The sequence below is a fragment of the Lepidochelys olivacea genome, assembly GCF_965140295.1.
Source record: "Lepidochelys olivacea isolate rLepOli2 genome assembly, chromosome: 6".
NCBI lineage: Eukaryota > Metazoa > Chordata > Testudines > Cheloniidae > Lepidochelys > Lepidochelys olivacea.
Genome location: NC_140416.1, coordinates 13,918,143 through 13,945,754, shown reverse-complemented (window position 1 = coordinate 13,945,754; position 27,612 = coordinate 13,918,143). Strand labels below are relative to the sequence as shown.

General features: G+C 45.2%; 1 protein-coding gene across 2 annotated transcripts in view; it reads right to left on the bottom strand.

Annotated features, from left to right (window-relative positions):
- The window catches only part of LOC311522140 (NACHT, LRR and PYD domains-containing protein 3-like), a 38,990-nt gene extending 31,873 nt beyond the window's left edge, over positions 1 to 7,117 (bottom strand). The window contains exons 1-3 of one of the 2 annotated variants that reach the window (XM_084631134.1): positions 7,037 to 7,117; positions 4,706 to 5,007; positions 661 to 702 (exon numbers count right to left, since the gene is read on the bottom strand). In XM_084631134.1, coding sequence (XP_084487260.1) covers positions 661 to 702; positions 4,706 to 4,979 — 316 coding nt within the window. In that variant the 5' untranslated portion in view covers positions 4,980 to 5,007; positions 7,037 to 7,117. The remainder of the gene's footprint in view (positions 1 to 660; positions 703 to 4,705; positions 5,008 to 7,036) is intronic. The other variant, XM_084631135.1, reaches the window with a different exon arrangement.
- Positions 7,118 to 27,612: the final 20,495 nt, after the last annotated feature.

Sequence of the window (27,612 nt, the reverse complement as noted above, 5' to 3'; positions counted from 1 at the left end):
TTTTTGTTCCTTCTGATCTTTTCTTTTAGTTTTCGTCTTATTTTTTCTGTTCTCCTCCCTTTCCCCCCAGTACCCTTTGTCTTCTTTTGTTATTTCTAACTAATTCTCTTCTTACTCTCTGGTTATGTTTTCTCGCCTCTCCTGTTGCTAGCTCTTTTAATCCCTTTCTGTTTTTCTCACTTCTAGATACCCTTCTCTGCTTCACTCTCCACCCCCATTCCTCACTACTGCGACTCCAAACACTGGAGGATAGGATTGAACACCGGTATTTAGATGGGACCCATCGCTAATCCTGAGTAGTGCGGTACGGGAAGTGGAGTGCCAGTGTTTCATTGGACAGATGACTTGCTTATGAAGGCCCTGTCTCTGCAATGGGCCAAGACCCCTAGCTTGACTTCATCTTCCATGATGCACCATGGTTTTCTCTCTTGCTGAGCTACATGGTGCATTGTGGGAGATGTACTCCAGAAAGGGAACCTGTCCAACAGAGAAGAAAGGGATCATGAGGCATATGAACTATGGCTCACATACAGCACTCCAGCAGCATTTCAGAATGCTATTTTAAGAGTGTTAAAACATCCTTTAAAACAGGGGTTCTGAACCTTGGGCCGCGGCTTGTTCAGGGTTAGCCCCTGGCGGGCCGCAAGACGCTTTGTTTACCTGAGCATCCGCAGGTATGGCCACTTGCAGCTCCCACAGCACCTGCATATTAAACCCAACAACCAAAATGACAACAGAATATTACAGCCCACAGGAGACTAGACTATTATGTGCCATGGGCAGAGGATAGGAGGGACCGAGGTGCACCAGTGTCTGAGGCCCCCGCAACAGCAGCGAATTGATTAAGTGAGATGCACCCGGATAATCCTGGCAAGCAACCCATACCCACACACTGCACAGGGAGGTGGAACCCCCCCCCACACACACACAGTCACAGCCAATCTGAGCTGTTTTACATGCACAAGTTAGAAAATCCTGTCCAGGGTTTTACCATGGCATTGCCACCTCACCTATAGCTACAGTGTCACTGATGCTATTTCTAGAACAGGTATAGCTTGGACCTGGCATTTATGCAGATCTGGAGAGAGAAGGCAGGCTCCTAATTGCACACCCTTGTAATTCCCACACAAGAACAAGGGAGCATGGGAACTGGATCCTTGGAGAAACCCTGCACCCCAAAGGGGCAGTGAGAAGCAGAGAGGAGGTAGAGCCCTGATCCTGTTCCCCTCCACATCAGACTGCTGAGCGGGAACAGCACACAAGGGAGAATATTAGAGCTGCTTAGAATTTCTCCCCATCCTCCTGCATGGAAAATTTTGAGGTTTTGATAGAAAACAAAAAACAAACAAAACACCTTGAAAGCCAAAAAGTTTTGGCTGAAAACCAAAATTTTGATTTAAAAAAATGCTGCTGCAATGTGTTATGGGAATTGTAGTTTGTTTGCCTCATGCACCCATTCTCTTCTAGAGGCCAAGATCCCTAGCCTGACTACATCTTCCATGATGCACCACAGTTTTCACTCTTACTGAGTCACCATGGAGCATTGTGGGAGATGTAGTCCAGAGAGGGAGCCTGGCCCACACTGGAAAAAGGGGTCATGAGTCACCTGACCTATGACTCCCATACAGCACTTCAGCAGCATTTCAGAATCAGATTTTTTTCTGTTTTCATAAGAAAAGTTTGTTTTTCCCATGGAAAGCTGACAATTTTCACACAAAAGAATTGTTTTGACAAAAACACAATTTTCTGTTGGCAATTTGCTGCACCCTGTTAGTCACACTTCCTATGCATGCCAGGTAGCTCAAGAAGTTTGTGGTTGCTGGGAATAAGGGAGTGAATGTCTCTGATCATTGCTGGTCAGGAGCAAGGCTTACAAAAATTTCCTGAGCCTAAAAGCATTTGCACCAGTCTTCCCAAAGCATTTCTTTGATCCAAGAATTCACAAAACATTGGATAGTGAAATGCCGGTGTCACCTAATTTATCTATTATGTTTTTTTCAATATTTTTCTTGTTAAAATGATGCAAAAGGTCAAAGTTTCACAAATGTAAACAATAGTTAATATTTGTCCCTTAGCGGTTACCCTCTTCCAGAAAAATCAGGGTTCCCTTCTGCTGCTGTCACCACAAGGAATTCCTGTATCTCCATTCAAGAGGAGTCACGCTCTCCCAAGGAGGCTCAATGATGATGATGTTGCAAAAATCTCTCTCAGATGTGCAGACGTGCCCTGTGCCCTCCGACCCTGTCCTGTTCCCCCCATTCCCTGGCAGCGCAGCTCCAATGGAGACACAGTGTCCCAGGGTTCCTCCCACATGGACGAAGCTCTGATAAACAGCCCATACAGCCCCAGGCCACTTAGTGACGTGTCCAGGTGGGGGGAACACATTCCCTTTCACCTCCCACTCTGGCCTTGCTCTGGCCTTACTCCTACTCCTCAGCTTTCTTCCCTCTCTCATCTCCCCCTCTGTAGGAATTCCATGCCCACCACAATTGCAGCAGCAGTCACGGAGCTGACCTCTGGGCTGGGTTAAGCCCGTAGGTACATCTCAAACAGATCCAAGTAATTCTGTTGTTAAAGTGCACTGGGTGTATTAAGGTCCCTTCAGCCTCCTGCTAAAGAAATGTGGACAGCTGCTTCATCCTTTCACCCCTCATGATGGTTTGAGGTTTAAAGGCTGTCCTCACAGGAAAAAGGTTTAGAAACTACAACTAACAGGAACAGAAAGACATGAGATCTCCCTCTAGGGGCAGATGCTCTGCTGTGCGCTATATGTGCGGCCACAGCAGTGTCTGGTTGTTCTCCCATCCTCCACCCTGATTGCACCTCCCTGATCCTGAGGCTGGGGCTAGTTCTCAAATGGTCTGAGCTTGAGGGTTGTTCTAAATTACACCAGCCGGCTGTGATCCCGAGGGGCCAGTAGAGCTGCAGGGATCGCTGGAGCACCATACTGCTCGTTCCACACCTGCTGTGCTAGGGACTGCCTGAGATGGTGGCACAGGAGCAGCCTCTGTGCTAGCTGGGGATTCCCCTTCCGCTTTCTGCTACACTTCTTGGGCCATTGCACCAGGCAAAGGAGTAGAACTCAAGGGATTCTGGTCCTGTACTGCCAGTTCCCCCAAATCACTTGCTCTCACCCTCATTTCTCATTCTCAGTTTCTCCACTAAGATCCAGTCTAAAAACTGACCAGGAACACCATGCCATTGATCACAGCTCTTTCTTCTGATGTCACTTGCTTGTACAGTATCCGTATAGCAACTTGTGTGTTTCCAGAACATCTAATTTCACATGCGCACTAGGAAAATCCTGCGTCCCTGCTTTGAATCACGCCAGCTCCCACTGGCTTTCCCTTGGGCCTTGGAATCTACTCAGTATTATTAACCAACTGCAGCTGTTCCTGCTTTTGCTATATCTTTGTAGGGAGGTTGGTGGAAGGGGGAATATTGAAGAAGAGCTTCCCAGGAGTCATGGCAACTTTAGATTCTTTACCCGTCTTTGTTTCCTCCATGACCTTAGAAGCTGACTGTCTCAGGTCGATCTGATTGAGGATTTCTGGGGTTACATCCATCCCATGTTCCCCACAGCATTCTAACAGGCTTGAGGCACATCTAACACATTGGCTTTCTCTAGCTCACCACGGGGGATGTTATGTTTTCCATCATCATCCAATTGTGAGATTAAAAGACAAATGCAAACTGAGAGATTGCCCAGTCACTTCACAAGGATGTGCCTTCTTAACAGAGCTCACAGTCAACAATAAATAAATGCTTCCTGCATTGTGCTCTGGGGGATATTAAACTCATACCCTGGGGGACTGTCCAGGGCAGTGAATGCCAAAGGCCTCTAGGGAGAGCCCCGCTGCCAGCCCTGGAGCGTTCCATCCCAGGGACCCTGGGCAGAACCAACCCAGCTGAGCTCCATTGTCACTGTGGGTGAGAGGAACAGGAATGACTATAACAGGATTGAGTTTAACTCATAACAGAGCACATGGAGTCTAACTAAAGAGTGGAGCCCCATTGGCACTGGCTCTTACGCTCATGTGGGACACTGAAAAGCAGCTGAGGGACTTCGGAACTGCAGCTCTCCAGATTTGCTGGTCCTTGGCTGTTTGTATTGCACCGGATTTGTTTTGTTTGTTTTCAGTGAAAAATAGCCTCCAATATAAAATTTCTGCTTGGAATTCCAGAAGGGTCTCATGGGGCCAGTCAGCTGTTTGGTGAGACTCTATTGGGCCAGACTCTCTGCTGTGATCAGTTTCCAACTACACATCCTTGATTCTATGTCCCAGGTGCAGCACAGATTACAGCAGCCTGGGAGCTGTTCTAACTTGCCAGCTCCCAATGGTCCCCAAAGAACAGTCCCCCAGCTGGGGATGCACTCTAGTTACTCCTCCTCCCCACCTCTCTGTCCGTGGCACTCTCTCTGCATCCCTTTGTTGGCTCTACACCCACTGGGGATCCCCCCCACACACACCCGGGGATTTCCTCAGATGGAGAGTTACAAGCTGCCTCTGCTCCCCTTGTGCCGGCTGACTGGTAAAAAGGAAGTGGAGCAGGTCAGAGAATCTGCTCTAGGCATCTCTGCTCTGAGTCCCCCGCATTTCCAGCTGGGGTTCAGAATTTGTCATTCCTGCCATCAGCCTGTTTCTCCTTCTGCTACTGCCCTGGGGGAGACTCCCAGGTTTTTGAGTAACTTTAGGTTTCTTACCTTTCTCTCTTTCTTCTCTGAGTTTTGCAGCAGCCTCTCTGAAGCTGATCTGAGTGAAAACGTCTATAGTTACATCCACTGCAGCCGCTGCACCATAGAATGCCATCAGGAGGTTCTTCATATCGGTCCTGTCGGCATTCTCCAGCCGACCTCGGGGGATGGTACCTTTCCCCGCAAAGTCAGAGTGTGATAGTTTGTCTTTAAATCGTTTGAAGTCTTCCTGAAGAAGGTCGTCAAGAGCACTTTGAAGCAGGTCACTGCTTTGGTTTTCCATCACCAGTATCAGGGGAAAAACTAAAATACTGTGTAAAGTCTCATTATTAATAGTTAATATGGAATAACAACTCTTATTCCTATCTAGAGGGAAGAAGGGCAGCTGTCATAAATATAAAGGGCAGAGTAACCACTTTTCTGTATACAGTGCTATAAAATCCGTCCTGGCCAGAGGCAAAACCCTTTCACCTGTAAAGGGTTAAGAAGCTCCGGTAACCTGGCTGGTACCTGACCCAAAATGACCAATGAGGGGACAAGATACTTTCAAATCTGGAGCGGGGGGAAAGGCTTTTGTCTGTCTGTGTGATACCTTTGCCGGGAACAGATCAAGGATTCATAGTTATTTAGGTCAGAAGGGACCATTACGATCATCTAGTCTGACCTCCTGCATAACGCAGGCCACAGAATTTCACCCACCCACTCCTGCAAAAAACCTCACACCTATATCTGTGCTATTGAAGTCCTCAAATCGTAGTTTAAAGACTTCAAGGAGCAGAGAATCCTCCAGCAAGTGACCCGTGCCCCATGCTACAGAGGAAGGCAAAAAACCTCCAGGGCCTCTTCCAATCTGCCCTGGAGGAAAATTCCTTCCCAATCCCAAATATGGCGATCACCTAAACCTTGAGCATATGGCCAAGATTCATCAGCCAGATAACCAGGAAAGAATTTTCTGCAGTAACTCAGATCCCACCCCATCTAATATCCCATCACAGCCCTTTGGGCCTATTTACCATGAATATTTAATTACCAAAACCATGTTATCCCATCATACCATCTCCTCCATAAATTTATCAAGTTTAATCTTAAAGCCAGATAGATCTTTTGCCCCCACTGCTTCCCTTGGAAGGCTATTCCAAAACTTCACTCCTCTGATGGTTAGAAACCTTCGTCTAATTTCTAGTCTAAATTTCCTGGTGGCCAGTTTATATCCATTTGTTTTTGTGTCCACATTGGTACTGAGCTTAAATAATTCCTCTCCCTCTCCGGTATTTATCCCTCTTAGCCCCCCAACTCCTGTAAAGTTCGTAAGTTATCTAGCTAGAAAATGCATTAGGTTTTCTTTGTTTTGGCTTGTGAAATTTGCTGTGCTGGAGGAAATGTGTATTCCTGTTTGTGTGTCTTTTTGTAACTTAAGGTTTTGCCTAGAGGGATTCTCTATGTTTTAAATCTGACTGCCTGTAAGATTATCTTCCATTCTGATTTTACAGAGTTGTTCTCTTATCCTTTTTTGTTCTTCTAATAAAGTTTTGTTTTGTAAGAATCTTATTGGGTTTTATGGGTCTTAAAAATCCAAGGCTGGTTTGTGCTCATCTTGTTTATTCTCAAGCCTCCCAGGAAAGAGGTGTAAGGGCTTGGGGGGATATTTTGGAGAAATAGGAACTCCAAGTGATCTTTTCCCTGTTCTTTCTCTAAATCACTTGTGGTAACAGCATACTGTTCAAGGACAAGGTGAAATTTGTGCCTTGGGAAAGTTTTTAACTTAAGCTGGTAAAAATAAGCTTAGGGGGTCTTTCATGCGGGTCCCCACATCTGTACCCTAGAGTTCAGAGTGGGGAGGGAACCCTGACAGTAGCCTAGTGGTGAGAGCAGGGCACTGAAGCTTATAACTCCTCAGTTCTTTTCCTCACAAGTGACTCACTGGATAGCTCATTTTGTCTTCCCATTCCTCAGTTTCCCTATCTGTAAAATGGGGACAATTGTGTTCCTCTAACTCACAGAGGTGTCATGCAGCTTAGTTACTGTTTGTAAAGCCAGCTGAAGTTTTAGGATGAAAGGTGCTAGAATATTATTTATCATCTGAATGGATTTCCAAACCCTGGGGTGGGGATACCTAATTCAGAAAATATCCTAGCACAATCTGGAATCTGTGCATCAGAGTCCTGGAGTAAATGTGTCCTGAGAACCAGTGCTAGCTTGGAAAGCCTCAGAGTCATTTTGAACGTTTGTGACATACTGATCAGCCCCCATAAATCGAATGGATTAACTATAAATGACATCAGATTGAAATTAGCCCATTTTAAGACCAAATGCACAAAATGCAGAGAGTGATGAACTTACCATTAGCCAGGAAGCTACAAAGTAGATCTGGAGGCCCTTGTTTGATTTATTTCTCTCGTTTTTTTTGGTGCTCAAACACAGATGCACAAAACAAAAATCTAAGAGGAAGAACAGAAAAGCTTTGAGCAAATGGCTATTTCCTTAACGAAGAAACTGAATCATCTCCAATTAAAACTGATCTTCAATGCTTCCTTGATTTTTATAACAGCCTTCATACGACAGAATATTGCCCAATCTCTGCACAAGGACGTCAGTCAGCGATTTCCCTCTGCTCATCATGGGAAAATCTGAAATGGCAAATTAGAGGATTTAAGCTAAGATGTGCATCATTTATTTTATTTATTCTTTGTTGAAAAATTAATGGCATGCGTAGTCCTGTAGAGCACAGAGAGCAATACACTGCCACAGCCCCATGCACCTATTGGTATCATAAAGTTGCGGGAACAGCTATAAGGAAACATCCAGCAATTACACAAACAAATAATATGCTCATGTAACCAGTTAAATGGGTTTTGTTCAGAAGATTTCACAATCTCAGGACTGTAGCCACAAAGAGGAAGGAGCTGTGGGAACTCTACAAATATGCAACTGGAGGTGAGGTTTTCAGGAGTCCTCTCCCATAAAAGTTTGAAATACCATGTGCAAGAGCCTACATTTTAGGTGATTTAAAGGCAATGCCAATTCTCACTTCACCTCTGGACATGTCTGCCCCACTCTCTCTCTCTCTCCATCTCTCATAGAATCATAGAATATCAGGGTTGGAAGGGACCCCAGAAGGTCATCTAGTCCAACCCCCTGCTCGAAGCAGGACCAATTCCCAGTTAAATCATCCCAGCCAGGGCTTTGTCAAGCCTGACCTTGAAAACCTCTAAGGAAGGAGATTCTACCACCTCCCTAGGTAACACATTCCAGTGTTTCACCACCCTCTTAGTGAAAAAGTTTTTCCTAATATCCAATCTAAACCTCCCCCACTGCAACTTGAGACCATTACTCCTCGTTCTGTCATCTGCTACCATTGAGAACAGTCTAGAGCCATCCTCTTTGGAACCCCCTTTCAGGTAGTTGAAAGCAGCTATCAAATCCCCCCTCATTCTTCTCTTCTGCAGGCTAAACAATCCCAGCTCCCTCAGCCTCTCCTCATAAGTCATGTGTTCTAGACCCCTAATCATTTTTGTTGCCCTTCGCTGGACTCTCTCCAATTTATCCACATCCTTCTTGAAGTGTGGGGCCCAAAACTGGACACAGTACTCCAGATGAGGCCTCACCAATGTCGAATAGAGGGGAACGATCACGTCCCTCGATCTGCTTGCTATGCCCCTACTTATACATCCCAAAATGCCATTGGCCTTCTTGGCAACAAGGGCACACTGCTGACTCATATCCAGCTTCTCGTCCACTGTCACCCCTAGGTCCTTTTCCGCAGAACTGCTGCCTAGCCATTCGGTCCCTAGTCTGTAGCGGTGCATTGGATTCTTCCATCCTAAGTGCAGGACCCTGCACTTATCCTTATTGAACCTCATCAGATTTCTTTTGGCCCAATCCTCCAATTTGTCTAGGTCCTTCTGTATCCTATCCCTCCCCTCCAGCGTATCTACCACTCCTCCCAGTTTAGTATCATCCGCAAATTTGCTGAGAGTGCAATCCACACCATCCTCCAGATCATTTATGAAGATATTGAACAAAACCGGCCCCAGGACCGACCCTTGGGGCACTCCACTTGATACCGGCTGCCAACTAGACATGGAGCCATTGATCACTACATTGATCTCAGGTGCATTGTGGAGAGATTCCGTCCCCTCTTGCAACCCTGACATGCTGCTCAGACTCTCACCCCCACAAAAAAGGAGAGAAAACAAATGGAGTGCTTATAGCTTACAAGGAAACTGGCCTAGTCAGTGGAGGTGGAGCAATAGACAAAGGATGGGGTCACGGGGGGGGGGGGGGAACGGGGAGGGGACGATGCCTGTGTAAGGCTTAAAACAGGGGAAGGGACTGGCTGAGTGTCCTGAGAGCTGAACTGGCAGACAGCAGAGCTAAGGAAACCCCGGGGCTGGTGAAAATCATCTCAGCTCTGTATAAATCTTTACATTCCTGGTGGAGAAAGCATTAACTGATACCCCGACTTTCTGGGCAGACACTCAAAGCTTTTAGAGGCAGGTGTCCTTTGCACTTAACCCAGCAGTGAAAATACAAAGCAGTCACATGGGCATCGTCCGGTTCCAAATAACAGGGGCTAACTTGAAACAGAACAACAAAATGTAACCCTTGGAGGGGTGCGTGACTGAGAGTATTTTGGTCACTGGCAGGTAGCCCTGTCAAAAAACAGGTAAGCCCCGGCCAGGGGCACCCAGGGAATGTGCAGCTCATAGTCACCATTATGAGCACTGGTGCAGCAGAGTTCCTCGGTTGAGTTGGAACAAACCCCTGTATCCCAGAGGGTTGCTGCTGCTCAGAGTTTATTCAAAACTCTTTGCTGGAACATAAATTTTCAATTATAATCAACAATGGGAAATCACTTTAAAATTCCTTTTCTTTTTTTCTTTTTTGTATTTGAAATTGGCCCATGACTGAGAGATTCCTGTAACTGTGTCTGAGAGTTGGGCGTTTGTGGCATCTGCTATTCATTAGCCAGAGAGGTAAAACAAAAGTTGGGTCAAAACTTCCAAAAGGAGTTGTTAAAAAGGTTTCCCCTAAACACTTTAGTAAAGAGTTAGGGGTTGTGGTGTTTTTTTTGTGTGTGGGGGGGTGAATTATAGAACATTCCAATTGCTTAGGGAAAAGCCACTGAGTTTTGTTTGGAGAGGGAATTCAAACAATAAAGTGCACAGCAGAGGGACTGAAGTCCTCCTTTAAGTGATTTTCTCAATGCCAACTTCCTTCATATGTTTCAGTTAGAACTACAATGTTCTCTTTGTTCTCTTTCCCATGTGTAGATCTGCAAATATGTTTGCAAAATAGAACAAAATTTAGAACACTTTTCTTCCTTAAGGTTTAACTACAAGACATGTACCTGGAGATTGAATAAAGATACAATTATGAGATTACAGCCACTGTATTTTCTAGAAGGAAACAAATAATTCAGACTTCCACGTCTCTCCTAATAAGAGATTTAGAATCTCTTCATAAAGCTGTATCTAGTATGATTTAGTTCAACTGCAATATAATGCAGTCTGTACTTAACCTGCATCACTGAAGAAAGCTGGTTTGGGGTGAATTAGGCTTTTAAAATTCACCCCCAAAAGGAAGCTCACAATTGTTGCAACAGAAAACATGTTCACATTTACAAGCAGCCCCTATTTTCTGTCTGCTCACTCAGCTTGAAATAAACTCTCCTCATTTTTATTGATAAGATGTGAAAGAAAAAACTATCTTACAGTGTTCTGTTCTTCTTCTCTGCACATGGAGGGAACATAAGGGAGGACGGGAGTAAGTAGTTTGTGATACAGGACTGTCAAGATTCCTTCCCCACTCTGAACTCTAGGGTACAGATGTGGGGACCTGCATGAAAACCCCCTAAGCTTATTTTTACCAGCTTAGGTTAAAACTTCCCCAAGGTAAAAACTATTTTCCTTTTTCCCTTGGACTTTATTGCCTACCACCAAGCATCTAACAGATATATACCCGGGAAAGAGCCTGCTTGGAAACGTCTTTCCCCCCAAAATCCTCCCCAAACCCTACACCCCCTTTCCTGGGGAAGGTTTGATAAAAATCCTCACCAATTTACATAGGTGAGCACAGACCCAAACACTTGGATCTTAAGAGCAATGAAAAAGCATTCACTTTCTTAAAAGAAGAATTTTAATAGAAGAAAAAGAATCACCTCTGTCAAATCAGGATGGTAAATACCTTACAGGGTAATTAGATTCAAAACATAGAGAATCCCTCTAGGCAAAACCTTAAGGTACAAAAAGACACAAAAACAGGAATATCCCTTCCATTCAGCACAGATTATTTTCTCAGCCATTTAAACAAAACAGAATCTAATGCATACCTAGCTAGATTACTTACCAAGTTCTAAGACTCCATCCCTTTCTGTTCCCGGCAAATGCATCACACACACAGACAGAGAGAGAGAGACTTTGTTTCTCCCTCCCTCCAGCTTTTGAAAGTATCGTGTCTCCTCATTGGCCATTGTGGTCAGGTGCCAGCGAGGTTATCTTAGCTTCTTAACCCTTTACAGGTGAAAGGGTTTTTCCTCTGACCAGGAGGGATTTTAAAGGTGTGTACCCTTCCCTTTATATTTATGACAAAGGCATGTCTACACTGCAGCTAGGAACATGATTTCCAGTGCAGGTAGACAGACATGTACAAGCTCTGCTCATGCTAGTGTGCTAAAAATAGTAGCATGGCCATGATGACCCTGGACAGTAGCTTGGGCTAGCCACCTGAATATGCACCCAGGGTGTTGGGCAGGATTGTACTGGGGCACTAGCTGCAGCAGAGCTAGTGCATGCCTGAATACCTTTATTGGGAATTACACCTCCCAGCTGCTGTGTAGACACGCCCACAGTGAGTTTCGTTTGGGCTACTTGTACACGTTTCATCACTAACGTAAGCTTTTGTGCTTTCAGTTCAGCGAAGCGGCACACTCAGACTGCGCCAGCCGTTGTGCACATGAAAAAGGACCTGAGAGGGTGAAAAAAGAAAGGAGCAAAACTGCCACAGTTGACTCTGACTTGGCCAGGCTATGGTCTTAAATGAGCCAAATGCCTTCAACCACAAACAGGAAGTCTGCCAAGCCCCTGCCTGAATCATCTTTAAGGCCAGAAGGGTCCATCATGATCATCCAGTCTGACCTCCTGCACATCACAGGCCACAGAATCTCATCCACCCTCTCCTGTCAAAGACCCCTAACCTCTGCCTGAGTTACTGACAGCCTCAGATCATGATTTCAAGTGACAGAGAACCCACCATTTTCACCAGTTTAAACCTGCAAGTGCCTGGAAGCTGGGATGAGTGTTACAAAGCAGCCATCAGTGCGAGGTGAACACAATGTTTTTGAGGGGGAGTAGAAATGGGTTTGAAAAATTATAGAACACAACAGCTTGTCATCGTTTGCCAGAGACACACAGCAGTGACAAACAGCACTAGAAAGCCAGCATTCCCAATGGAGACACACTATGGCCCTTGTTCTGCAAAGTCTTACTTATATTTTAAACATAAGCATCAGGTGGAAGCTGAAAGAAGAACTCATTTAGACCCCAATCCTGCAAAGGCTTTTATGTACCTGCTTAACTTTATGCACTGTAAGTAGTGCCATCCATGGGGCTACTGCTGGAATAATTATTATTTATGCAGGGTATGACCACAACACTAATTTAACCATAAATGCCTTTACTAAATCCAAAGGCTGAATAGTATTTACACAGTTACTCTCATCATGTCTCAAAAGCATTAAAAATAAGCAATTTGCCACATCCAAACAGTAAACAAAACATTTATAAGCATTTGATCAAGATACTTACAAACAGGCTAAACCCAGAGTGCTTAACCCATATTGGTCGGCTTCAACTTGGTTAGGCAAGTATTAATAATGAACCCTTTAAGAGTTTACTTTTTTATACCCTTTAACCAGTGATGTCATTGCTAATTATCAGACCTTAGCTAAGCCCAGATGAAGGAGTTTCTTATCTAGCCAATTATTTACTACACCTGGTTCCCAGTTGAACCGTGTTTTATTTCTATTACTTCAGCCCAAACCATAAATAAAGATAACACTGGTATTTCAAAAGGTCACTGCAAGTTTAACACAACAGCCCTGCTCTCTCATGATCTTATTCTTTTTGGTCGCGTGCTTTGGGCCTATGGCTCATGCTAATATCCCAACTCAATTTAAATCCATAGTTCACCCAAATGTAATGTGGGCCTATATTCCTACAGCTATTTACAGTGCCTAAAGTTAAAGCCTGCATGGAAGTCTTTGCAGTACTGGGCCTAAGAGCTGTTTTCAGCTTCCACCAGATAATTGTATTATAAATTATTTTTTCATTCTAATGGAAATATCACTCCACGGCTCTAGGTGCTTTTCCAAATGTAAAATATACCATGTGAAATAATTTAGCCTATACACACCTTGTATAATGTAATAAATATTGTATAATGTCATAATATATTGTATTCTTTAAAAGTTCCTTGGTTATAGAAATGGAACCTGGATACCATTCCAGCAGACTTGGCTGCTCAGTAGAGAAGTCTGCTGACCCCTTGTGCTGCATGAAGGTTGTAGGTGAAGACCAGTCTCTGGAAGACAGGACTCGAAAAAGCTTGATGTTGGCAGCAAGAAAACACTTCAGAGTCTCTAAGGTGCCACAAGTCCTCCTTTTCTTTTTGCGAATACAGACTAACACGGCTGCTACTCTGAAACTTCAGAGTCTGTTACTGGAACATAAGTGATAAACATAAACATAAAAGATCTCGCAGCTGATGCGGGAGATGGACAGGTATGGACTTGAAATCCTGGGCATCAGTGAGAGCAAACTAACTGATGCAGAATTGCGGATAAGAACAGGTCTGCTGATGCGGGGAGGAGGGGCAAAGGAGGCAATTGCCCAGGGGCCTGGGAGATTTCAAAGGGACCAGGGCCTCTGGCCACAACTCTTGCCATGGTAGTGGTGGCGGCGGCTGGGAGCCCTGGGCCCTTTGAAATCGCCCAAGCAGGCTGCAGGGCTCCTAGGCACACACCCTGGATGTGTGCAGTGGCGGATTAGGGGAAGGAGAAACCCCAGATGCCAACAGGAGCTGCACCGGGTGGGGTCAGGAGGAAGGAAAAGCTCTGGACCCTGACAGGAGCTGTATTGGGCTGTGGGGGAGCCTCGGACCTTGGTAGGAGCCGCACTGGGTGGGGTGTGGAGAAAAAGCCCTGGACCCCAACAGAAGCTGTGCTGGGCACAGCAGTGGGGTGAAGGAGAAGTCCCAGACCCTAGAAGAAGCCACCCTGGGTGTGTGTGTTGGTGGGGGGGGAAAGAAGTAGTCCCGGACCCCAGCAGGAGCCATACTGGGCAGGAGGAGCCCCAGACCCCGGCAGAAGATGTGGGGCTGAAGCCCCCAGCTCGGGACCCCCAGCTGCCCTCGTGGCAGAAGCTGCAGGGCTGAAGCCAGGACCCCCCTCTGTGCAGAGCTGGCCTGAGCCCTTCTGTCTCCCGTGCCCTCTGCGTGGAGCTGGCTCTCACTCTCAGGCGGTGGAAAAATTCAGCCCAAATCTACCCACCTTGGTAGCTCCATTTCCCACATCATCACACAGCCATGAATGGATTTAGCCGAGGAGGCAGGGTCAGACAGCCCCATTTGGTAGGTAGGATCTAGGGCACCCAGGAGAGAAGTGACTTTCCCAAGGCTAAGCAGGGAGTCTGTGGCAGAGCAGAGACTCAAACCCAGCACATCTGAGCCCCAGACCTGTGCCTTAACCACTAGGCCACCCTTCCTACCTGAGGAGGGGAAACCTCCTGTGCTGCTTTGAGTGTGGGGTGGTAGCAGACACTAGACAGAGCCACCAGGAAGTGGGGAGCAGAGAGAGATGGGAAAAGGGACATGGGTGGGAAACAAAAGGAGGGAAACATCAGGAAGGGGAGCAAGGACTTAGAGAAGAAACAAGAGAGAGGGAAAGGGGCAGGGAGAGCGATAAGAAGGGAGAGGAGAGAAGCAGAAGGTAGAGGGGAAAGACTCCCCACTGCTTGTCCCTCCCATCCGCCTTCTTCCCACAGCCATCAGCTCCCAAACAGGCCCTAAGCAGGGGTGAAGCCAGGGCCGTCCCTAGAGGGGCGTGGGGCCTGGGACATAGGTGCAGAGTTTCTAATCTGCCGGTGGGTGCTCCCCCCGACTCCAGCCAGGCCTTGCCCCCCTCCACCCCTTCCCCCAAAGACCCACCCTTGCCTCACATCTTCCCGCCCCCCCCATCCCGCCCCTACCCCATCTCTTCCCAGGCCAGTTCTGCCCCCTCTCCCGAGCACGCTGCAGCCTCGCTCCTCTCATCTCCCACCACAGTGCCTCCTGACACTGCAAAACAGCTGATCCGTGGCAGGTGCTGGGAGGGAGGGGGAGGAACTGATTGGCAGGCCCACAGGCAGGCAGGAGGCACTGGGGGGGAGGGGGCAGTTCTGGTAGGGGGGCTGCTGGTGGGTGCTTGAGTCCCGGAGCACAGAGCCCAGGATGGTCACCCTTATTTGCCATACCCAATGACAGCTCTGGGTGAAGCACAGGGTGAGCACAATGTCTTTAAACTGGGATGTTAGTGAAGACAGCTTGTAGCTGAGTGTTATGATTTTAATATACTGTAATTCATGCTAATGTAATGATGTAATTCATTACTATTTTAATAATGATTACATTGTTATGATACCAATGATAGATACACATTCAATAACTAGAATATGAACAAAGTGTATAAATATGCTGACCATTGTCAGTTTTGGGGGGAGGCTGAGCCTTAAGGCAGGAGGATGCGGAAAGGAGTGAGCAGTGGGAAGGAGGCACTCAGGGGAAGGGTCCTAGGGGAAGGAAGAAGAGCAGGGGCAGGAAGTGGTGGAGTGGGGGCAAAGTGGGGGCTTGGCCTTGGGGAAGGGGGTGGAGCCAGGATGGGGCACCCACTGGAAAAACCAAAAAAGTCTACACCTATGGCGGGTGGGGTGGTATTAGTGGCAGCAACGGCAGCCGGGCGGGCATGTGGAAGCCCTGGCCATGCTGAAAGAGCGTACCCAGGAGCGTAGCCGGCAGTTCACTGGGCACCAACCAGCACAGGTGCAGCACCGCCCAAATGTCAGGTGGACCACATCCGCATGGGTGCAGCTTGTGCATGCATGCACCAGCAGGGGCCCATTGACTGTTCTGCCCTGGGGCCCGGAATTGCTCTTGGTGGGCCTGGATAAGAAGCAATTCCAGCAAGAGAAGAAACATCTAATCTATTCAGGTCATAGTGACAATGTACACTCAGAGGGAGTGCTGCCCATTATGATAAATTTGCTGCCCATTATGATAAATTCCGCAGAAAAAGCACTTATCAGCTGGGAACCTATCGACCAACATATCATATATGTCAGATTCCAAACCAAATTCCTAAAGATGTCAATCATACAGGGAAATGCTCTGACAGCAGAACATAGTGACAAGGATAAAGATAAGTTCTACAATTGCCTCCAAAGTTTTTCTTCCAAATCAGGAAGAACAGGTGGATGAAGCATTTCAAAACAAATAACAGAATTATCCAAAAGAAAAGGCCTGGTCGTAATAGGAGACTAACTACCCGGACGTCTCTTGGAAAAGTAATATGGCAAAACACAAAATTTCCAGTTAATTTCTTGGAATGTATTGGGGACAACTTTTTGTTTCAGAAAGTGGAGAAAGTAACCATGGGGAGAGCTATTTTAGACTTGGTTCTGACCAACAGGGAGGAATTGGTAGAGAATCTGAAGGTGGAAGGCAATTTTGGTGAAAGTGAGCATGAAATAATACAATTTGTGTTTCTAAGGAAAGGAAGGAACGACAGCAGCAAAATAAGGAGAATAGGCTTCAAAAAAGCAGACTTTAACCAACTCAGAGAACTGGTAGCTAAGGTCTTATGGGGGGACAATCTAAGGGGGAAACGTTTTTCCAGGAGAGCTGTCAGTTTCTCAAAGAGAAAATATTAAAGGCACAACTTCATATTATCCCAATGTGAAGGAAAGATAGGAAGAACAGTAACAGGTCAATATGGCTCCATCAGCAGCTCTTTAATGACCTGAAAAATCAAAAAGGAATCCTACAAACAGTGGAAAGAGAGACAAACTGCAATGGAGGAGTACAGACGTATAGCACAAGCATATAGGGACAAAATCAGAAAGCCTAAGGCGTAAAATGAGTGACACCTAGTAAGGGACATAAAAGGCAATAAAAAGTGATTCTATAAAAATATTAGGAGCAAAAGAAAGATGAAGGAAAAGACAAGTCCTCTACTTAGTGGGGAAGGAGAGCTAATAACTGGTGACATTAAGAAGGCTTAGGTGTTTAATGCCTATTTTGCTTCAGTCTTCACTAAAAAGGTTAACGGGGACCAGGTACCCAACTCAATTAATATTAACAACAAGGAGGAAGGAACATAAGCCAAAATAGGGAAAGATCAGGTTAAAGAATGTTTAGACTTGTTAGATGTATTCAAGTGGGCAGGGATTGATTAAATCCATCATAGGGTACTTGAACTACCTGACCCAATCTCAAAACAGTTAGCAATTCTCTTCAAGAACTCATGGAGGACAGGTGAAGTCCCAGAGGACAGGAGAAGTGAAACACAGTACCTGTCTTTAAAAGGGGAACAAAGATAACCCATGGAATTATAGACCATTCAGCCTTACTTCAGAACCTCAAAAGATACTGGAACAAATTATTAAATAATCAATAGATAAGCACCTGAGAGATAATAGGTTAATAACTGATAGCAAGCATGGATTTGTCAAGCAAAAATCATGCCAAACCAACCTAATTTCCTTCTTTGACTGGCCTAGGGGATAGGGGAGAAGCAGTAGACATGGTAATTCTTGATTTTAGTAAGGCTTTTGACTCAGTCCCACATGATATTCTCATAAGCAAACTACAGAAATATGGTCTAGATGAAATCACTAAAAGGTGGGTGCATAACTGGTTTAAAGACTGCATTCAAAGAGTAGTTATCAATTGTTCACTGTCAAACGGGAAGGGCATTCTAGTGGGGTCCCATAGGCGTAAGTCCTGGATCCAGTAGTATTCAATATTTTCAGTATGACTTTATAATGGAGTGGAGAGTATGCTTATACAATGTGCAGATGACACCAAGCTGGGTGAGGCTGCCAGGACACTGGAGGACAAGATTAGAATTCAAAACCACCTTGACAAATTGAAGAACTGGTCTGAATTCATCAAGATGAAATTCAGTACAGATAAGTCCAAAATACTTCACTTAGGAAGGACAAAAAGTCAAATGCACAGCTACAAAATGGGAAATAACTGGCTAGGTGGCAGTAGGGTTCTGGTGGTTCTAGTGGATCACAAATTGAATAGGTCAACAATGGGATGGAGTTGCAGAAAAGGTTAATCTCATTCTGGGGTGCATTAACAGGAATGTCATATGTAAGACACAGGAGGTGATTATCCCACTCTACTCGGCACTAGTGAGGCATCAGCTGGAGTATTGTGTCCAGTTCTGGGTGCCATGCTTTAGGAAAGACGTGACCAAATTGGAGAGAGTCCAGAGGTATTGAATTCAGGTATTGAATTCACGATGGCTGCAGGATCTGTCCCCAGCTCCTGCTGTAGCTCAGTAGTTCAGAGTTTCGGACCAGCACTATATCTGTGCTGATTGGTCTGCAAACATTTTAAATGTTTTGCTGCTGTTATGAACAATAAAGAACAATTCGATCTTCTGCCATACAGTCTTTGCCCCCACACCTCTTTCAATACAAATTAAACATGAGGGGAGGCAGCAAGGCCTGGGGGGAGCCCACAGGGGCCAGGGGTGATGGGGAACCCGTGAGAGCCAGGAGTGATGGGTGGGTGGGTGGGTGTGTTTTATTCTGTATAAAGCTTATACCGGGTAAATTCATAAATTGTCCGCCCCCTATAACACTGATAGAAAGATATGCACAGATGTTTGTCCCCCACCCACCCCCAGGTATTAATCACCTACTTTGGGTTTATTAATAAACAGAAGTGATTTTATTAAGTATAAAAAGTAGGATTTCAGTGGTTTCAAGTAACAGACAGAACAAAGTAAATCACAAAAGCAAAATAAAGTAAAAACACGCAAGTCTAAGCCTAATACATTAAGCAACAGATTACAAGTAATAGCCCACCCTTGAAGATGTTCCAATAAGCTTTTTTCACAGACTGGACTCTTTCTTAGTTTGGGCCCAATCCTTTCTCCTTGTACAGTCCTTGTTAGATCCAGCAGCCATCTCAGGTGGTAAGCAGGGGTTTCCTCATGAGTGTATTAGGGGGCTAAGCCAAAGAGCTCCTATTAAACACAGACACAGCCTTTGCTGAGATTGGGGAATGTGACAGCTTAATCAGCCCCCTACCACTCCAGCCCCAATCAAGGGGAATGGATTGGGGCTCGTTGAACAGCCCTGTGCCTGCCTGGCAAGGAGAAACAGCTGCCAGCCTAATTGGCCAGGGGGTATAAAGGTTGGGAAGATGGAAGCCAGAGGAGGAGAGGAGTGGGAAGAGAAAGGCCAGGCATAGAGAGGGGCAGGGCAGGGTCCGGCCCGGCCCGGCCATCTGCTACTGGCAAAGTTTGGCTGTGAAAAACCTGTACATAGATAGTAAGATGATGGGGGGGGGGGAACAGCTGTAAACAAAGAGCACTGGTGTTTGCACCAACCCAAGCTGTCCCTGACTAATTTGCAAGGGAAGCAAGGGCAGAAACCAGAGGGGCCCAGCGTAGGCCTTGCTATATGGAATGTCCACAGTGCCAAAGCCACTGGAGATTGCAGAGTTTCTGCTTTACAAACAGAATCAAAGAGAGGAAATGAAATAATTTCTGAGCATGTGGCTGAATTAAAGAAACAAACAGAACATTGCCCGTGTAGAGTGTTTAAATGCCTTGTGCTAGTACCAGTGAGCCTCACATCCCTGCTTCTACTGCAAATGGCCCTAAGAGGACAGAGCAGAAGGGTGTTGCTCCCAGACGGAGCAGACGCTGCTGCACACAGTGTGGTGATGCCTCTGAGACATTATCCAGCAAGAAGTCATAAGCCACCTGTGACAGAACTTGTAGCATATTGTATATTTACTGACAGTAGTTTTGACAGAAATGTGTTTGTGACTAACTCCTTTACATCAAAGGGGGAGGAGGATGTAGTGCATAAGAATAGATGAGTATCACTTTAAATGTTTTCTGAATCCTCGAGTGACACTTACCCTGTGTGAAAACAATGCCCGTGGGACCCAGCGGAGATCACTCAGAACAGGGCGGACAAACCCCAAAAGCTGGTGGATATTCCAATATTTAGGTTCACCAAGCCAGCATGAAATAGCTTCTATAATACCTCATTGGTTACTCAGAAGTCCAAACAACGCAGTTCCCTTAAAGTACAACATAGTGACAGAGGATGTGGAAAAAGCTGAAGTACTCAATGCTTTTTTTGCCTCGGTTTTCACAGACAAGGGCAGCTCCCAGACTGCTGCACTGGGCAACACAGTATGGGGAGGAGGTGAGCAGCCCTCAGTGGTGAAAGAACAGGTTAAGGACTATTTAGAAAATGTGGACATGCACAAGTCCATGGGTCCAGATCTAATGCATCCGAGGGTGCTGAGGGAGTTGGCTGATGTGACGGCAGAGACATTGGCCATTATCTTTGAAAATTCATGGAAATTGGGGGAGATCCCGGATGATTGGAAAAAGGCAAGTATAGTGTCCGTATTTTAAGAAAGAGAACCTGGGGAACTACAGACTGGTCAGCCTCACTTCAGTCTCTAACAAAATCATGGAGCAGGTCCTCAAGGAATCCATTTTGAAGCATTTGGAGGAGAGGAAGGTGATCGGGAACAGTTAACATGGATTCACCAAGGGAAAGTCATGCCTGACCAACCTGATTGCCTTCTACGATGAGATAACTGGCTCTGTGGATACGGGGAAAGGGGTGGATGTGATATATCTTGACTTTAGCAAAGCTTTTGATATGGTCTCCCACAGTATTCTTGACAGCAAGTTAAAAAAGTAGGATTAGATGAATGGACTATAAGATGGATAGAAAGCTGGCTAGATGGTCAGGCTCAATGGGTGGTGATCAATGGCTCGATGTCTAGCTGGCAGCCGGTATCAAATGGAGTGCCCCAGGGGTCGGTCTTGGGGCCAGTTTTGTTCAACATCTTTATTAATGATCTGGATGATGGGATTAATTGCACCCTGAGCAAGTTCGCAGATGACACTAAGATGGGGGGAGAGATAGATATGCTGGAGGGAAGGGATAGGGTCCAGAGTGACCTAGACAAATTGGAGGATTGGACCAAAAGAAATCTGATGAGGTTCAACAAGGACAAGTGCAGAGTCCTGCACTTAGGACAGAAGAATCCCATGCACCGCTACAGGCTGGGAACCAACTGGCTAAGCAGCAGTTCTGCAGAAAAGAACCTGGGGATTACAGTGTACGAGAAGCTGGATATGAGTCAGCAGTGTGCCCTTGTTGCCAAGAAGGCTAATGGCATATTGGGCTGTATTAGTAGGAGCATTGCCAGCAGATCGAGGGATGCGATTATTCCCCTCTATTCGGCACTGGTGACGCCATACCTGGAGTATTGCATCCAGTTTTGGTCCCCCCACTACAGAAAGGATGTGGACAAATTGGAGACAGTCCAAAGGAGGGCAAAGAAAATGATCAGGGGGTTCGGGCACATGACTTACAAGGAAAGGCTGAGGGAACTGGGCTTGTTTAGTCTGCAGAAGAGAGGAGTGAGGGGGGATTTGATAGCAGCCTTCAACTACCTAAAGGGGGGTTCCAAAGAGGATGGAGCTCGGCTGTTCTGAGCGGTGGCAGATGACAGAACAAGAAGCAATGGTCTCAAGTTGCAGTGGGGGAGGTCTAGGTTGGATATTAGGAAACACTATTTCACTAGGAGGGTGGTGAAGCACTGGAATGAGTTACCTAGGGAAATGGTGGAATCTCCATCCTTAGAGGGTTTTAAGGCCCAGCTTGACAAAGCCCTGGTTGGGATGATTTAGTTGGTGTTAGTCCTGCTTTGAGCAGGGGGTTGGACTAGATGACCTCCTGAGGTCTCTTCCAACCCTGATATTCTATGCTTCTACCCAGCCTCAGGCCTCCATCCAGACACATATGTCAAACGTGATAATTTCTGAAAAAACTTATCATATAAAAGAAGAGGTTCTCCCAATCCCAAAGGATCAGCCACACACCCGAGTCAAATTATAACTTAGATCTTACCCAAAATACATGCTTATAGCCAATTCTTATTAACTAAACTAAAATTTATTAAAAAAAAAAAAAGAGAGAGAGTGTTGGTTAAAAGATTAATATACATACAGACTTGAGTTCAATTCCTGAAGTCCAGATACATAGCAGAGATGAAAAGGAGTACTTGTGGCACCTTAGAGACTAACCAATTTATTTGAGCATGAGCTTTCGTGAGCTACAGCTCACTTCATCGGATGCATACCGTGGAAACTGCAGCAGACTTTATATACACACAGAGAATATGAAACAATACCTCCTCCCACCCCACTGTCCTGCTGGTAATAGCTTATCTAAAGTGATCATCAAGTTGGGCCATTTCCAGCACAAATCTAGGTTTTCTCACCCTCCACCCCCCCACACAAATTCACTCTTCTGCTGGTGATAGCCCATCCAAAGTGACAACTCTCTACACAATGCGCATGATAATCAAGTTGGGCCATTTCCTGCACAAATCCAGGTTCTCTCACCCCCTCACCCCCCTCCCAAAAACCACACACACAAACTCACTATCCTGCTGGTAATAGCTCATCCAAAGTGACCACTCTCCCTACAATGTGCATGATAATCAAGGTGGGCCATTTCCAGCACAAATCCAGGTTTTCTCACCCCCCCCACCCCCATACACGCACAAACTCACTCTCCTGCTGGTAATAGCTCATCCAAACTGACCACTCTCCAAGTTTAAATCCAAGTTAAACCAGAACATCTGGGGGGGGGGTAGGAAAAAACAAGGGGAAATAGGCTACCTTGCATAATGACTTAGCCACTCCCAGTCTCTGTTTAAGCCTAAATTAATACCATCCTGGCCACTATGGATGTAGAAGCCCTCTACACCAACATTCCACACAAAGATGGACTACAAGCCGTCAAGAACACTATCCCCGATAATGTCACGGCTAACCTGGTGGCTGAACTTTGTGACTTTGTCCTTACCCATAACTATTTTACATTTGGGGACAATGTATACCTTCAGATCAGCGGCACTGCTATGGGTACCCGCATGGCCCCACAGTATGCCAACATTTTTATGGCTGATTTAGAACAATGCTTCCTCAGCTCTTGTCCCCTAAAGCCCCTACTCTACTTGCGCTATATTGATGACATCTTCATCATCTGGACCCATGGAAAAGAAGCCCTTGAGGAATTCCACCATGATTTCAACAATTTCCATCCCACCATCAACCTCAGCCTGGTCCAGTCCACACAAGAGATCCACTTCCTGGACACTACAGTGCTAATAAACAATGGTCACATAAACACCACCCTATACCGGAAACCTACTGACCGCTATTCCTACCTGCATGCCTCCAGCTTTCACCCTGACCACACCACACGATCCATCGTCTACAGCCAAGCTCTGCGATACAACCGCATTTGCTCCAACCCCTCAGACAGAGACAAACACCTACAAGATCTCTGTCAAGCTTTCTTACAACTACAGTACCCACCTGCGGAAGTAAAGAAACAGATTGATAGAGCCAGAAGAGTTCCCAGAAGTTACCTACTACAGGACAGGCCTAACAAAGAAAATAACAGAACGCCACTAGCCGTCACCTTCAGCCCCCAACTAAAACCCCTCCAACGCATTATTAAGGATCTACAACCTATCCTGAAGGATGACCCAACACTCTCACAAATCTTGGGAGACAGGCCAGTCCTTGCCTACAGACAGCCCCGCAAATAAATTGGTTAGTCTCTAAGGTGCCACAAGTACTCCTTTTCTTTTTGCGAATACAGACTAACACGGCTGTTACTCTGAAACATAGCAGAGATGGTGAGCTTGTAGTTGCCAAAAGTTTTTAGAAATAGTCCATAGGTTATAGTCCAATGTCCATATTCAGGGTGACTCCAGCCAAAGACTGGGGATCTCAATTCTTATGGCTTAGGGTTTCCCCTTCTTGAAACCCTAAGCAGATCTGAGATAAAGAAGGATCATGTCTCAGGGTCTTTATACATTTCCAGCAGCCTGAGAGAACAATTGGATTAACCTTCAGTCTCCCAAACATCACGGCAATTAGCATAGGGTAATTTATTCATTGAACAGTTCATATACAGTTCACCACAAACTTTAAAGAGATGTATAGACAATAATACCATTTCAATCAAGTGTCATCACAAATGTTAATATTCCTTGTTGATCTAGAATCAAAGCTAGAGTAACAGACAAGAGTTGAGTTTCAAAAAAGTAAAGCTTTGTGAATGCTGTAAGGCAAAGTAAGGAAAGTGCTGCTTGAAGACTTAGGGTCCCACTTAACAAGCATAAAAATATGTTTTAATGAATGCTGCATGAAGTACGTATTTACAGCTCGGCTAGAACAGCCGACTCCAGCATTAGCAGCGGGGAAGCTGCACATAATTATACAGCATTCACAAAGCTTTAATTTTTTGAAACTCAAGACTTACTGCCATTAAATGATTATTGTCTGTGGGGTTTATGAGTCAGCTGCACCTGTCAGCTAACAGATCAGAGTTCTTTGCTTCTGCTCTTGGATTCAGAGTTCCCAAATTCTATCCCCATTTCTACCCTCGCGCACACATCCCCAGCGGCGTCACATTTCACTAGCCCTATTACATTTATATCAAGCCAGAACAAACAGACTTTTGGGAAATCACTTATTCCCTAATTGTTATTTACAGAGCTAAAATTTTATAATCAAAATCATTCTGAAAGCTGCTTTGATGTGTCTTTGAGGGGCAGCATTTATAACATCCCAGAACTAAAGCCGTGAGTTTCTGATATTAAGGAAAGAAAACAACTGGATATGTATTAACTGTATTTGCTATCTCAAAGGTCCACAGAACTTGCTTCTACTCCCTCCCATCAGGCTTTCATCTTTCTTAGTCTTGTTTTCTCTCGTTCTTCTCATTATGACTTTTTTCAACAGTTTTCCTTTACTCCTTTAGGCTCATGGTCTAGACACCTTACAACATTCACTTCTGACTCTAGGTTTCAAACATTTGTCTGGGTGTTTGTGTGGGTCATAAATGGGACTTAAACTAATGCTCTTCTTTGTGTTGTGTACTGATCCTTTTCAATGGTTAATAATTGTATTGATGGCCAATCAATATGAATTGAATGAGCTGGAGGTAATAGGGTTCTTGTCCCAGAATCAAGCTGCACAGAATTAAAATTGACAAGTTCGATATCCTGTAGGGACCCACAGGGTATATGGCAAATATACCCCCTCTGAGAGCAAAGCAAAGCCTTAGTTACTTTTATTAAAACAATCAGTAGAGACAGGAAAGCTCCAAACAAGATAAACAGGTAGCAGTAACACAGTATTAGGGATATCTTTGGTGTCACTCCCTGCATATGCTCAGATACTTACATACTCACACCCTTCCCTGGGGACCAGGTGGTGAGACACAAAGGACCAGCTCTATCCCTGACATGCTGAATAAGTCCAGGGGTCCAGAACCCCAATGCCCAAAGGTGGTAGATAGCAATGAAGAACTGAAGGGTTAGTGATGGAAGACTAGCCCCTGCTACATGGTGACTTGGCCTATTATAGGGCCTGAGCACTCTCATGAATCTTCATTCTGACGCCCAGCTTTCCATATCCAAATCTAACGTCCTTACCCTCCTAATATTGTGATGCACTTATCCTGTAGGGTAACATATTAATGCCTTTTAGCCCATTATCATCTACATCACCTATTGCTAAAGCAAGTCTGTGGTTGGACATCTGCCAATGATTCTATCCTAAAATATCCAAGCCCAGTATCAGTACAGTGCCTGGTATCATTATGTACCAATTCCCTCTCTTGAGCAAGCTATTCCCAGTTCTCCAAAATCTAAGGTAACTGTCAGGCTATTTTATCTATAGGCCTACTTTACTTATGCTAACTTGCTTAAGCCAATGTCTGACAGGATACAAGCCTGTAGGTTCCTTGTGTTACTGCTGAGTAAAATAAAAGGCTAAGCTAGCTCCATGGACTGCAGTGTCCTTTCACTCTTCCTTTCTTTTTCTCTGTTAGTCTGTTAATCTTTGTCCCAGGATTAATTGTGGCAAATTTCCTGCGAGAAGGAGGGTCCCTTTAATTAATCTGTGAAAGGATTCCAGATGTGTTTTCTCAAACTTGCTTATTGAATAACATAACTTGAGGTTCTGACATGAAAATATGCTGTCTTTAGAGTGCACTAAAAGCCACAACATTATCCAACTTTGTAACTAGTAAAATAGAAGCTGACATCAACACAGCAGTGGGAGAAGACTGAGTGCTAGTTCTGGAGTTGGGACACGGACAATAACACTGTGATTCCAATAAAAAGCGCTTAATCATGACATGGAGAACTTGTCTTCACAGGACTTTAGCGTGCGGCAAGCAAGAGTATGAATCTTAAGCACAAGAGCTTCCATGCAGTAACATCCCAGGTGGACACTGCTACAGTGCACTAACGGTTCCATAGTGTGCTTTGACATAGTCCTCTGTAGACAAGCCCTAAGTTAACAGACACAAATTAAAGGGACCCAGCTGTCACCTACCCCAGTATCTGAAGTTTGCAGTTTGGATGTTTCAGTCCCCACACAGCAGCTGCACTCCTGAATATTTCAGCTTTTCCATCAGCAGGTTCAGTTCTGTCCAGATCTGGCTGGTTCTGAGAGCAGAGGAGAGCTCCCTGCAACAAGCAGCTGTGAGACAGCAATACTCACTCTGCAGGCGCTAGAGAGAAAGAAGGAATAACTGTTTATTGTTGCCTCATTCACGGATGTCAGAGGTGTCTATTAGGAGATTCTTTACTCAGGACATGCACAGTTAAATCACAATGCTCCATTGGCATGACAGGCCCCTGACGGATTTCCTTTCCGTCTGTGCCTGTTGTGTTGGTGTGACTGAAAGCACCCTGTATTCACACCCTACACACTGTTGTAATGATCTTTGTACAAAATATGCCATGTGAGGTATCATTTAAGAATTAATAACTTGCTGGTCAATAATACCATGGTGAACCGTGTGTAGCAACATTATAGGTAAAGTTATTAATTCAACCTGTACGATGATGTTAGCAAATGTTCAAACCCACACAGTCCTGACTAGGCAAGAGTTATTAACAGGCCTGTTCTAAACAAAGCACTGTGTAATACCTCCATTTCCATATAAGTAGTAAACAGGGGCCTTGAGAAAGCAAGAGGGGAAAATGGCAGGAGACAAGGCAAATCTGCATTTCAGCATACACAGGGGAGAAGAAAGCACATGAAGCTACCTTCACCACCAGATTCCATGTCACCTTCTTTACTATTTGAATAAACTTTGCACTGAGGGGTAATGCTCAGAAGAATTCACTTCAAAGGATGACTGGACTATAAAAGTGAGGGGCAAAAATATCCCAAGGCATCTCTCCCTCTCTTTCACCTAAGACGAGAAAGGAACCAGTCCTTTGACTTTTCAGGAGAGATCTTGACCTGAGAATTTGGTAAGCCATGTTGCTGGGAACGTGTGGTAAGGATTGTACTTGTGTTAAGTTTTAGCTAATAGAAAGCATTTTATCTTTATTTCTTTTGTAACCATTTCTGACTTTAATACCTTATATTTGTACTCACTTAAAACCTCTCTCTTTGTAGTTAAATGAACTTGTTTTATTTTTAATATAAACTAATCCAGTGCTATGTTTAATTGAACTGTTTGGTAACTCCAGTTAAAGTAGCAAACTGTTGAATACTGACC